Source organism: Cnephaeus nilssonii (genome assembly GCF_951640355.1).
Source record: "Cnephaeus nilssonii genome assembly, chromosome: 21".
NCBI classification, from domain to species: Eukaryota; Metazoa; Chordata; class Mammalia; order Chiroptera; family Vespertilionidae; genus Cnephaeus; species Cnephaeus nilssonii.
This window is the reverse complement of record NC_137092.1, coordinates 11,074,032-11,087,609: the sequence shown is the minus strand read 5'-3', so window position 1 is coordinate 11,087,609 and position 13,578 is coordinate 11,074,032. Positions and strand designations below refer to the sequence as shown.

Here is a 13,578-nt window from a genome sequence, read left to right as displayed (position 1 = left end):
CTGGCTCAGGTCCTCATTCTGTTGCCCACACGCCGTGTACCACTGGGCATGTTCCCCAACCTGTTTGAAGGCTCAGTTTCCTAACTAACTGTGTGTGATTGATATTACCGGATGAGTTATATTTTTTACACTTCCTGTTAAACACAAGCCCCTTCCCCTCTGGGCAGCTGAATGGGCATTGCCATTGCTTCATAGCACAGCAGAGAACAGCGATATGAACTCCAAGGCTTTTCAGTTCAAAGCACCGGCCCAGGTGTAAGAGAGGAAAGCTTTGACAAAACATGTGTTTAGGTAAATCTTCCCCTGTCCTCCCCCTCGCTCTGCTACCTCCACGCCACCAGATAAGGATTTTAAGTCTTGAGGTGGGAGAGGAAAGAGGAGATTAGACAGAAGTAGATGCTCCTAAGACTTTAAGAGTTCTTTCCCTGACTCCCCACTAGTTGGCGCCAGAGGTGGGCATTGATGGAACCCACATAAAAGTTTGAGATGCAAGACCAAGGTCACTGGAGAGACATCTGAAACTGAAAAGGCCCACTGACTACTGAGTAGAATTATTAAAGTATCTTCTACATGTAGACACACCATACATGAAATTTAGAAAAAGAGGATCCCAAAACCACAAACCAGCAACAATGACCTAAAAAACAACAAGAACCGGAATGGCACTGCATCGGGGGAATAAAAACGGAACTCAGAAAACCTTAAATTATCTCTTTTTGGGGGGAGAGGGATGTTTGTTGTGAGTTTTTTGATTACTGATTCGATTTTGTTCGTAGTATTTTCTTATAAGCATTTATTATTTCTGCGGTGTGCATCTAGTTTAACACATCTTTCAAATAAGCTAACTACTCTCAAAAGAGAACATAATCTTTAAAAAAAAGTATATGGCTTTATTGATTTCAGTGGGAGGAAGGGAGAGGGAGAGAGAGATGGACACATAATGATGAGAGAATATCATTAATCGGCTGCCTCCTGCACGCCCCTACTGGGGATCAAGCCTGCAACCTGGGCGTGTGCCCTGACCAGGAATCGAACCGTGACCTCCTGGTTCATAGGTCGACGCTCAATCACTGAGCCACGCCGGCCGGGCGTATTATTATTATTATTGAGGAGACAGTTACCTTTGGGAGAGAGAAGGGGGTTATTTCCTCCCTTGGCAGAATCATGCTCTACGCCCAGGCGAAGCACCTTACCTTACCTTCCTCCACGTGGTGATGCTACTCGGCTCCTTGGAAACACTCCTGCAAGTGCAAACCCTTACACTGATGCGTCTCCACAGGCGGGCGATACCTGTCTGGGAAGAGGAGGGCGGTTCAAAAGGCGGGCAACAGAGTGAATTTTCTGATGGAAGTTCAAATATGAGCCCTTGAGATGGTTCCACAAACATTCAGTGAGCTCTTGTTGAGAGAGAGAGAGAGAGAGAGAGAGAGAGAGAGAGAGAGAGAGAGAGAGAGAGAGAGAGAAACACCAAGGACCAGGTGGGGCTAGTTGGCCCAGGACAGCAAAGCAAGACTCAGCTGCAGCACCTGCTCCTCTCCGAGTGGGGATTGAAGCTGGAATGTCCCGATCAGCGACCAGGTCCTGTGCCTATAAGCCCCCTGCCCTTCCCTTCCTCCCAAGACAGGCGACCTTACCTGGAACATTCCTTCCTCCCCTTTGGCTAGTAACTTTCTTGTCCTGTCCGGTTTCCTATAAAAACCTTCCACTTTGCACAATGGAGAGATTCTTGCCCCCTTTCAGGGTAGAAATCAAGAAAGCAGCCCGACTGACGTGGCTCAGTGGTTGAGCATTGACCTATGAACCAGGAGGTCACGGTTTGATTCCCGGTCAGGGCACATGCCCGGGTTGTGGGCTCCATCCCTAATGCGGGGCATGCGGGAGGCAGCCGATCAATGATTCTCTCTCATTGATGTTTCTCTCTCCCTCTCTCTCTAAAATAAAAAATATATATATATTTTAAAAAGCAAAAAGAAATGACGGGAGCAGTCCACACAGATTCAAAAGGGAAGAGGCTTACTAAAAACTGGGTGAGAGCCGAAACCGGTTTGGCTCAGTGGATAGAGCATCGGCCTGCGGACTGAAGGGTCCCAGGTTTGATTCCGGTCAAGGGCGACGGAGAAGGGCTCCCCGGCTGCTGCTGGGGTCCGGCTTGGAGAGCCTGATCCTTCACGCAGGCGCAGACGGGATCCCTGCTCTCAGGTTCCCACGGGGCTGGCGCTCACTGGCGCTGCGCGTGGCTGGTGGCTACCTCGTTGGACAGGACAGAGCAAGAAGGTGCGAGCCGATGTTTCTGTAGAAACAGGTACCTGTGGAACAAAGGAGAGTTTGTCCCTATTCCCGAGGAAGCCTGGAGACAGAGGGCCATGTTGAAGACGTGAATCCGGAGAACGCGAAGGAATTGTGGGGGGTTGGGGGAGGGGAGATGGAGCACTTGGATTTCAGTTCAAGTTCATGAGCTCGCCCAGCGGACACCCAGGCTGGACTTCACTAAGCGTCTCTGTCGCATCCGCAGGAGGCTTTCTGACCCCGGTGTTCCTGACGCAGCGTGCGTGACCGTCCCTTCGCCTTCCTCTGCAGATGACCAGGGAACGCCATGGGGGTCAAGTCCTGGAGCGTCCGTCCCCCTGCTTCCTCGTCTGAGGTCAAGGACGAATGGCCTCCAGCGTCGGTGTGGCGGCGAGGCACTTAGTCCTCATGTTAACTCATGAGCCGTTCCTCCTTTCCTGTCGGTGCCTGTGGGAAGGTTTGCAAAGGCCCCATTATTTTTTTTATATTAGATGGGCATGAAAGAAGCGCCTCAGCCAGGCAGGGGCCTGGGGCGCGTATCACCTAATGGAACGGACAGCGTGGAAAAGATGAGAGAAAAGTGCGTTAGGAGGATGTGGGAAAGGGAGCCTGGTAGAGGGACCTGGCAAAGATCTAGACCAGTGGGCGGCAAACTCATTCGTCCACAGAGCCAACTGTCAGCAGGACAACGATTGAAATGTCTTTGGAGAGCCACATTTTTTAAACTTAAACTCCTTCTAACGCCACTTCTTCAAAACAGACTCGCCCGGGCCTTGGTATTTTGTGGAAGAGCCACACTCAAGGGGCCAAAGAGCCGCCTGTGGCTCGCGAGCCGCAGCTTGCCGACCACGGGTCTAAAGGGACTGCATACGGAAATGGTGAGCCTTGAACTTTTAGAAACTTCTAAACCCTAAGAAGACAGCATGGACTACTCGTTGTTTAAACAAACACTATGGAAGCATTCCTCCTCACCCCTCTACAGTGCACGTTTTTACAGTCTTGGACGTCATCCTTTTGTATTTGACAAATATATTGATCAGGAGCACTTCTGCAAGCAAGCCCTGTAACATCCTGAGATACCGGAACCAATCCTATCAGCAGAGAGGAAATGAGTCACCGAGGATGTTCATTAACTTTTACAGCGGGGAGAGCTGCAGTCTATGCCGGCTCACTCAGCCCCGATGCAGGGACAGGTGGCAGAGAGCAAGTTCCCTTGTCCGCCTCCCCTCCTCCACCTCCCCTGCTCCACCTCTCCTCCACCTCCCCTCCTCCATCTCCCCTCCTCCACCTCCCCTTCTCTACCTCTCCTAGACCATCTGTTATCTGCTGTGGGGAGAGCTCTAGCAGCTCAAAAGCATCAGCTGATTCGCTCAAGAGGTGGCAATGGAAGTTACGCCACAGAGAGGTCAAGTGAAAAGTCTGTTTGTAACTAGCCCCCTCCCTCCCTGCCTGCCCCCTTCCCTCACTCTTTAAGTCACTTTATTTCCATGGTACTATTATCCACTGGTTTCTCGTGTGGGGCGAGGGGAAGGGGGCTTACCATATCACATCTTCAAAATTACTAGGTGAAATGTAGCTCCCCTTGTTGCCAAATTCCTTGTTTAATTTGTCTTGCTTCGCATTTTAGAAGGATTTTTTAAAATGATATTACTTTATTAGGTATAATTTACATTGCATAAAATGCACACACCTTAAATATGAAGCTTGAAGGATTTTGACGAATCCATACACCTGTGCAACAACAACCAAGATCAAGATATAGAACATTCCCATCACCCCAGAAAGTTTTCTCCTGCCCCCTTCGAAGTCAATCCCCCACCAAGGCAATACCTATTCTGACTTCGAACACCATAGATTCATTTTGCCTTAAAAAAAAAAAAAAGACTTTACGTGAATGAAATAATCTAATATGTACTCTGCCTGGCTTTCTTTCACTTGACATAAGGTTTTTGTGATGCTTCCACATGTTGCCTGTATTAATAATCTATGCTTTGCTCATGCTGAGTAGCATTTGGCTGCGTGAATGTAGCAGCACAGATTGTTATATGGTTACTCATTCTTGGTGGATGGGCAGGGTGGCTATTTCCAGCTTCTGACTAAAGCTGCAATGGACATTCTTCGTCTCTGGTGAACACTGTTCTCGTTCCATGACGAGGAGTGGGCTGGCTGGGTGGTGGGATGGGTGGATATTTGAGTTGGTTTGAAAGTGGCAAACAGCCCTAGTTGGTGTGGCTCAGTGGATAGAGCATCGGACAGTGGACTAAAGGGTCCCGGGTTCGATTCTGGTCAAGGGCACATGCCCAGGTTGGGGGCTCGATCCCCAGTAGGGGGTGTGCAAGAGGCAGCCAATCCATGATTCTCTCTCATCATGGATGTTTCTATCCCTCTCTCTCCCCCTCTCCCTTCCTCTCTGAAATCAATAAAAGTATATATTTTTTAAAAAAGAAAAAGAAAGTGGCAAACAGTTTTCCAGCGCATTTGAACCGTGAATGAACGAGTCTTCCAAGGGCTCCACATCCCGGGATCACTTGGTGTGGTCAGTCCTGTACCACTTTCCTGTTCATTCGGAACGTAAGACATTTGTTGCTGGTGCTGTCGCTGATCACAGAGTACGGGGTCAACAGCTCCCCAGAGAAAACGGCCCAGGCCTCAGTGAGAAGAGAATTCCCATGGGGAGAACCACTCTTCCTTTCCGGGCCTCATTACTGTCTCTACAACAACGGCAGCGGAGTGGACAATTTCTGAGGCATTTCTAATTCAAATAACGCATTTGGAGGGAGGCAGGCGAGCATCGTTGCTGGTGTCTGGGCTTTGGCATCAGAGACTCGGGTTCCCACCAGGCTCTGCCACTTATTAGCTGGGGGGCTTGCGGTAGATACTGAGCCCCCCAAATACTCTATTTTCTTACTCATAAAATCAGATAGGAATTGTACACCTACCAGAGGAAAGTTTTGAATATTAAATGAGATCATGAGTGCAAAGAATTTTGCATTATGCGTGGTACATAGTAAGAACTTAATACATATCAGATTTTTTTTAAAAAATGGACACTTTTACAATATGTTCTGGGGTGGGGGGGGGGAGTGAAGTTCTAATGAACGTGGCCAATCTCAGTGTGGTTGACATGACGGAGAAGGCAGTCTCCCTCCTGTAGGATCTCCAGAGACTTGAAGTACTGCATTATCACACGCATCTTCAAACACAAAACAAAGTAGAAAGGCTTTACTGAGGTGGCATACTTTCACCTGTACACCATCACTTAGAGTCCATCATGAGAATTTTACTGTTCTTGCTATATCATATATTGATACATTAACTAACTCCCAATCACCTACCAAGCCATGTTGTTGTTGTTTTTAAAATACATTCCTTTTAAAAAATTGATTTCAGAGAGGAAGGGAAAAATATAAACACCAATGATGAGAGAGATTCATTGATCAGCTGCCTCCTGCACGACCCACATGGGGATCGAGCCTGTGCCCCGACTGGGAATCGAACCTCGACCTCCTGATTTACAGGTTGACACTCAACCACTGAGCCACCACGGCAGGGCTCCAGTGCATTTCACAGTAGATCGGAGACATCAGTATACTTTCCTCTAAATACTTCATCATACATATCATTTACTAAATTAAAAATGTACTTGCAGTTTTTTTTTTAAATTTTGGGGTAAAATTTACACACAACACAATGCACACATGTCTAGCACACATCTGCAGAGTTTTGACAAGTGCATATTAACACGCAAACCAAACCCCTGGGAAGAGATGGAACCTCTCCATCACCCTAGAAAGTTCCTCATGCCCGTTCCCAATCAGTTCCTCCCCTCCGTGGGCAAGTGCTGCTCTGATTTTTTTCCATCAGAGATTAATTTTAAACCCCAGGACTTCCATCTCTGGAATTAAAGAGTTCGTACTCATTTGTGTACGACTTTGTTTCTTTTTCATTGCTCTCTTTGCGCTTTCCATAGAATGAATACATCACAGTTAATCCATTCTATGGACAGATACCTGGATGGTACCAGTTTTTGCCATAATAATAAAGCTGTTATGAACATTCTCGTATAAGTCATTTTGTGGCCATGTTTTAATTTCTCTTGGGTGAATACCTAGGGGTTACTGAGTAATAGAAGAGGTGAGTAGGTATTTGTTTAATTTTAAGAATCTGCCAGACTTTTACCCAAATTGGTTAAACCGTTTTGCATTCCCTTCACTCTGTATGAGAGGGGAGAAAGCTTTTGCTACTTCCAAAGGGGTTTTCCATCTACATGTTTGCATTTGTCTAACCGGAGACATGGCTGATGACTTCAGGACCAAGTCTATGGCCTCCAGGGACATCACCACCACCATCACCTGGGCTTTAGGAAGTAGGCTAATTGTGTAAGGAATCCTAGGACCCGTGTGAGTTCCTGTCAGACCACACAGGGTACTCAAATGATTAGGGCAGAGGCGGCTCTGGGGTCACTGGCAAGGAAGTGTCTCCTGGTGATTCATTCATTACACCCGTGCTTTTGGGGCAGGGAAATGTATTTTTTGTTCCTTCTTGGTAACTCTTGAAGATAAGGATGGTCAAAAAAATCTATCATTTCTGGAAACCCATGTGTTGATATGATTTAAAAGAGAGCAATGCAGGTATTCACCACGACATCTTCCATGCAATGCTTCTGAGATCAGGGGGCATCGAATTTGAGCCTGTGGTCAAAGAGTAGAGTCAAATACAAGAGTTTTTGTTTGTTTTTTTTTTTTGAGCCATCAGTTGTTTTCCCAGAGCAGAGATGGGTTCGTTTGTTGTTTACTTTCCTCTCTAATATAGCCCATATGCTTAGCTGAGAGAGCCTCTTTATATCTTTTTGAATGACGATGTCTTTGTTCAACAATTTCCTGAACATTCTCTAGATAAGAATTTTATGGGCATCCTTCATAGGGTCCAGCCTTCAAATTAATAAATCTTATGGTTTTATTGCAAAGTCTTGCATGCGTTTCCTTTAAAGATGACACAGTTTATAACACCCAAGCTTTGTTAACTGTCTCCTCCCTTTATGTCCACATCAGACGGGCAAACATTCGGCCATGGCCCAGATGGCCACGGAGTTGGCTCAGTGCTGTGAATACAGCAACCCGAGAACCTCTTACCTGAAAGAGCCCCAGGAATGCCTGAACCCAGGAGGCAGGAGGCATTCAGTCAGCTCCTTTAGGGTACCTGCTTCCAAAAACAAAGTGGTTGAAAAGGAACCAGAATTTACAGGATGTCAAAGACAGAGGAGAATTTAGAGGTGATTGGAACCTCTTCCTCGTCTTACAAGGGAGAGAATGGGACTGAAGCAGGGGTAGGCCTGGCTTTTGTGCTCGAGGTTCATTGGAGATCCTTAGCGTTAAAATTCGTCTATGATGAAGGAGAACTAGACCCCATCAAGCGCAACTTCAAGTGGGTTAATTGAAAGGACAAAGAAACTTGTTGCTGGAACAAAGCATGGCTGGGCCTTGGGAGCTCCCACCTGAAGTGGAGCTCAACACACGTGGTGCTCCTTGAATTTCCCCCTGGTTGGCCTCCCCTGAGTTCGCCTCTTCTTCATATCCTCCCACTGATTCCTCAGCTCAGCAGCTGACTTCTCAGAGAAAACGGCCTTCCGACTGACCTTCCCTTATTGTCTCCTCATTACACGCCCAAGTTTACTCCCTACCGAGCCCATCTCTGTGCACCTGCCTCCTCCTTCACTGGTCCCAGTGCCCAGAGACCTCCATCCTCTCGGGGAGGCGGAGCCGGGCAGCCTGCTGGGGCTTTCCCAGCAGCCCATGCGTCGGCCAGGACCCTTCCATCTCCCAATCCCCCCTCCTACCACATTGTACCCTCAGAGACTTCCCCACCTCTTCTCTCGCTTCACATTCAATTTCGTGAAGATCTGGTCTAGACCTGTGACCTCCCTTCCTTATACCCCATTCACATCACAACCTTCTGGTGTCTGGCATCGCTCCTCAGCCGTTCCTCACAGTTCACTCCTTACTCAAGTGACTCCGACCTCCCTTTAGCTAAATTCAGTGTTTCTTGCCCTAACTGGTTTGGCTCAGTAGTTAAGAGTGTTGGCCTGTAGACTGAAGGGTCCCAGATTTGATTCCCAGGTCAAGGGCACATGCTCAGGTTGTGGGCTTGGTCCCCAGTGTGGGGCATGCAGGAGGCAGATGATCAATGATTCTCTCTCATCATTGATGTTTCTCTCTCTCTCTCTCTCCCTCTCTGAATTCAATAACAATATAAAAAATAAATAAATTCAGTGTTTCTTCAACTCTGCTCAGTATTTCCCCTGTTGACCACGGCATCTTCCATGCAGTGCTTCTGAGGCCACCTATGATCCTGACTCTCCACCTGCACAGATATCTGCTTCTGCCCAGGTCATCGCAGGCTTCTCTCCCCCAGCCTGGCCTGGAATATGATTCAGCTGTAAAAAAAAAAACAAAAACCCTGCCATTTGCAACAACGTGGAAGAACCTGGAGGGCATTATGCTAACTGAAAGAAGCCAGACAGAGATTTACAGATTCTATGTGATATTACTTATATGTAGAATGTAAAAAAAAAAAAAAAAAAAAAAAAAAAAAAAAAAAAAAAAGCATCAATTTCATAGAAACAGAAAATAGAATGGTGGTTGCCAGAGGCTGGGGGAAAGGGGAAAATGGGTAGATGGAGGTCAAAGGGTACAAACTATCACAAGTAATATAGTTCTGAGAATCTAATGTACAGAATGGTGATGATACTTGTCGTTAATAATTTACCTGAAATTTGCTTAGAGCTCTCATTAAGCATCCTCATCAGTGCCCCCCCCCAATTAACTATGTGAGGTGACAGATCTGATCATTATTTTGATCTTGGTAGTCATTCCACAATGTATATGTATATCAAACCACCACATGGTACACTTTATATCTCTTCAGTTATATTTGTCAATTATTTCTGAATACAGTAGAAAAATGGGTAAGATGGTAGATATTATATACATTTTATCACAATTAAAACTTTTTATCCTCTCTCTAAATTCACTTTCCTAATATCTATATAATGTTTCCTTGAACAATGTCATTACTTATTAGTTACTTAATTGTGAACAGGTGATTTAACCTTGTTGTGCCTCAATTTCTCTTTCAGAAAACAGGAAAACAACACCTCCTCACAGAGTTATTGTCAGGAGTAAGACAGTAATACACGTGAGACATCGCCTGGCACGCAGTGAGCTCTCAATACACCACAGCCATCATTGTCAGCATCGGGGCTGTAAATCAATGTCCTCGTTTTCTTTCTCGTGATGACCAAGCTTGACAACCACAAAACATGGGTTATCTTTTTTTTTCCCAATGATGAGAGAGAACCATTGGTTGGCTGCCTCCTGCACGCCCCCTACTGGGATCAAGCCTGCAACCCAGGCATGTGCCCTTGACCAGATTCTAACCTGGGACCTTTCAGTCCGCAGGCTGACGCTCTATCCATTGAGCCAAACCGGCCAGGGCAAAACATGGGTTATCTTGATATTCTCTGAGTAAAAGTAGCCCCCAAACAGTCCACGGGGACCACTATTATGAAGCATACTCAACCTCTTCTGTAATGAGAAGAATGATGTAGCTAGGACGAGAGGAAGCTGGGGTGCTGGACGGTGGGCTTGTGGTGCGTGGGAAGGAGGTGCCCTGGGGCCCGGCGAGAGAACAGCAGGGAGGCTCAGCCTAGGACACGACTGGAAACACCTGGGCTGACAAAGTCTTCGAAGGATGAGATCCTTCCTGGGCAGGAGAGGTGGACACTGACTCCTCTCAAGGCCGACTCAGCCCTCCTCCCCTCCCCCCAAAGCACCAGAAAAGGGGGAAAGAATTTTTGGAGGCAGACAGGGGGGTCCTGGGGCGTGGAAGGGGTTCCTCACTCTCCTCTGCTCCACTTAGGGGTATGCCAAACCTAGAGCCAGGTGTCTCGGTGAGCAGGATCTCAAAGCACAGACCATTGTTAGATCCTTGTCCTCTGAATACTGCCAGGGGGTGTCGTCATTTATGGCCTGAGATACCAAGCAAGAGATTAGTGTCCTAACCCACTGAGGTCACCCAAACCTGAGTCAGAGACCACACATCCGTAGAGCTGGAGTGGCCCAGGCAGGGACTCTCCAGGGCGATAAGCTTATCTGAGGGACATCCTGCGAGCGCATGGCTTCCCATTTGGAAACTGTGGAGGTCACCATTGGTGGTTCAGCATGGGACTCAGGCACAGGCCTCCTCACTGGTCACGCCGAGGGAGGCAGAGGCAAAGGCCAAGGATCCCTCTGCTTGCTGGGATTCTGAGAGGCAGGACTCTGCTCTGACGAGCACGGTGACTGGAAGAGACTCACACCACCCAGAACGTTAGCTCAGAAAAGCCACCAGGGCATTCCTCTCGGGACAGGCCACCCTCGCCCACCAACTCGGGGCCCACGGACACTAGGAAAGCAACATGCACTGGCTTGTCACCCAAACAAGACTATCATTTATTTTGCTGGTCAACCATGAAGTTGGTAAAAAAAAAGAGTTTGGAGAAGAATGAAGAGCCATTTGGATAAATGATAAACTTGTTCAAGATGGGACCCTGTGTTAATGAGTGACTGACGGCTTCTTGGATCCCTTTTTCTTCTTTTTTTTCCCTTTTTTTGCTGGGGGTTTTTTCCCTTCAGTGTCAGCCGGTGGCTCTTCTTTCTCTTTGGGTTTTACGTCTTTGGGTGGCTCTTCTTGTCCTTTGGGTTTTATCTCTTCAGGTGGCTCTTCTTTTCCTTTGGGTTTTATCTCTTCGGGACTTAAATAGCTTCCTATGAGTCGCCTGAAAAACACGATAAGCACGGAGATGACTAACAGGGCAATGCGAGATAACATGAGGGCCACGACCTGGACCGAGGCGGGCACCGCCTCTTGGATCTCTCCCGGCGGCCCGCTGTCAACGCTGCCCCCGTACCCTTGCTCCTCGCAGAGCGGAGGCGCCCAGCCGTACATGCAGTGGCAGTTCCTGTTGTTGTTGCAATAGCCTCTGTGGTTGCACTTCTCGGGCACACAGTCAAACTGCAGGACTGAGATGTTAAAACACGTTGTGTTCACACATACCCGGTCCTTGCCACAGGAGGTGCCATCGTAGACCACGCCCAGGTCAGGGATCCCCATGGGGATCAAGGACAGACGGTAGCCGACGCCCCAGCACATCAGGTTCTCATCTTCCAGATAAGTAGACACGATACTCGTGTGATCTGGCAGGTCAGGGAGGGTGTCGACGTTGATACACTGCACCCTGCCGCAGATCGCGTTCTTGGTGGTACACTTCTTATAGTTGCCAGCGCCTATGATACCGCAGTTCCCGTACTGATCCCCTATTGAGTTCACTGCTTCAAAGCACTCAGTGGGAGCCTCTCTGGCGTCAGATCCAAAGATGCTCTGGCACTGCATGTACACAGAGTGACACCCCTTCTGGAAACAGCGGGCGCTGTACTTGCACGGGGTGCCGTCCTGCTTATACGTGTCATTGGGGCAGAAGCTGGAGGTCCCGTCGCAGTACTCAGCGAGGTCACATTCGTTCTCCTCCTTCCGACACATGTAGCCAGAGGGACGAAAGTGACATTTGTGGCAGCAAAGCCCGATGCTACAGCTCGCACCAGGCCTCAATCGGCAACCCGGCTCGCAGCAAAGATCGCCTTCACAGTCCTCTAAGGAGCCACAATCACACTCCTCCTCGTCTTCCACAATTTTGTTCCCACATCTCTTCACCACATAATCTTCTCCTGGGATGTTATTTAGACAGTTCGCTTCTTTGTGGACGTGGTTAAAGAAATGAATGATGCTACAGTTGCTAAACCCAAACCGGCCGGTGCCCATGATGCAATTCCGCCGACCGTTACACCTGCAGGTTGGTCCATCATGGAGCATTCCCAAACTATGGCCAATGTTATGGGCACTCCAAGTGGCAGGCCCAAGGATGCTTGTGTCTGGAAAGACACATACAGATCCTGCATACCTCTTAGTGCACACTATCCCCCAGGACCAGGCAACCGCATCAATATAATGTCTTTTAATGAACAGTTGTGACCAATCTACTTTGAACTGACGACTTAAAACATTTCTTTGGTATATCAAAAATTGGCCTAACGCTTCCTGTAACGTTGTAGAATTAACATTGACTCTGTCTTCCTCTGACCACACTTCAAGCGCACGCAGCATTATTCTCGTACGGAGTTCCTGAAAGTAAGTGTCCATAATCGAAGTCATAAGAATGGCATCATTTGTGATATCCGTGAGATTGGAATTTGAAAACAAAAATCTCTCATGATCAAAGACCATGCCGAGTTCATAATATTTTTGGTGCATCGAGGGTCCAATAAACTCACTATATCGAGCCATGATGTCCGGCTGGGCCATCTGCTCTTCCGTTTCATCACCAGTGAAGCCACAGATCCGATCCTGAAATTCCCCCTCGTCCTTCAGGAGATACAGGGCATGTTCAAAACGGGAGGAGGCCCTGAGGGGCTCCATTTGGTAATATTGGGCATCGATTTTCAATATGCCCCGGAGGCCCCCCGCGCATGTACTGAGAGTGGCTTCAGAGCCCTCAGCTCCTTCCACCACGCCCGCATAGCTGCAGTCCCTGGGGATGTAAGGGTGGTCCTCCACGAGCGCGCCCTGTTCTGTGTAGGAGAAAACCTGCAGGTGCCGGGGCAGCAGAAACCGCTTGGGCCACAGGTGGAGGACATGCTTCCGGCCTTGGACCTGCAGGAGGTAGGACATGCGTTTGGTCACCCCCTGCTCCCCTCCCCGGAAGCCGAGCTTTCTGGGGATGGTGATTTCATAGGAGTCAGACCCCCACTCCGGGTGAGAATGGAAGTCCTCGCCGAGGGAGTCAACCAGGAGCAACGCCAGGACCAGCACTGGGAGCAACTGGCCTTGGGACACTGAGGCCCTCACTGACCTCATGGCACAGCTGTCCCCCAGTGAGTCCGCCCTGCACTTCCCGGCTCCGCCGCTAGAGGCGCAGGGGCTGCGGGAGCGCCAGCTTAGGTGCAGGAGGGGTCAGGGCGCAGGGCCTGTCCAAGGCATCCAGTTGGTTTTCTGGGCGGTGCCGGTGCCGTTGGGCCTGCGCGCGCGCGGAAGAAACGCGACCAAGGTGCGCGAGAAGCAGAGAAAGAGGAACTATTGGCCCGAGGGACGCTGAAGGTCAGAGAGCAGCTTGGGAAAGGAGCAGGACCAGAGAAATCGTGGGGAGGAAGGAGAACCTGTTAAGGTGACTGTCTGCGTTGCCATTTCGTCTGTTTCTACAGG

At 48.6% G+C, this 13,578-nt stretch overlaps 1 protein-coding gene across 1 annotated transcript; it reads right to left on the bottom strand.

Annotated features, from left to right (window-relative positions):
* Nucleotides 1-10,878: 10,878 nt before the first annotated feature.
* Nucleotides 10,879-13,233, bottom strand: ADAM30 (ADAM metallopeptidase domain 30; the record flags this gene model as incomplete). The annotated part of the gene is made up of 1 exon (XM_079762031.1): nt 10,879-13,233. The coding sequence occupies one exon, from the start codon at nt 13,231-13,233 to the stop codon at nt 10,879-10,881; it is 2,355 nt and encodes a 784-aa protein (XP_079618157.1).
* Nucleotides 13,234-13,578: the final 345 nt, after the last annotated feature.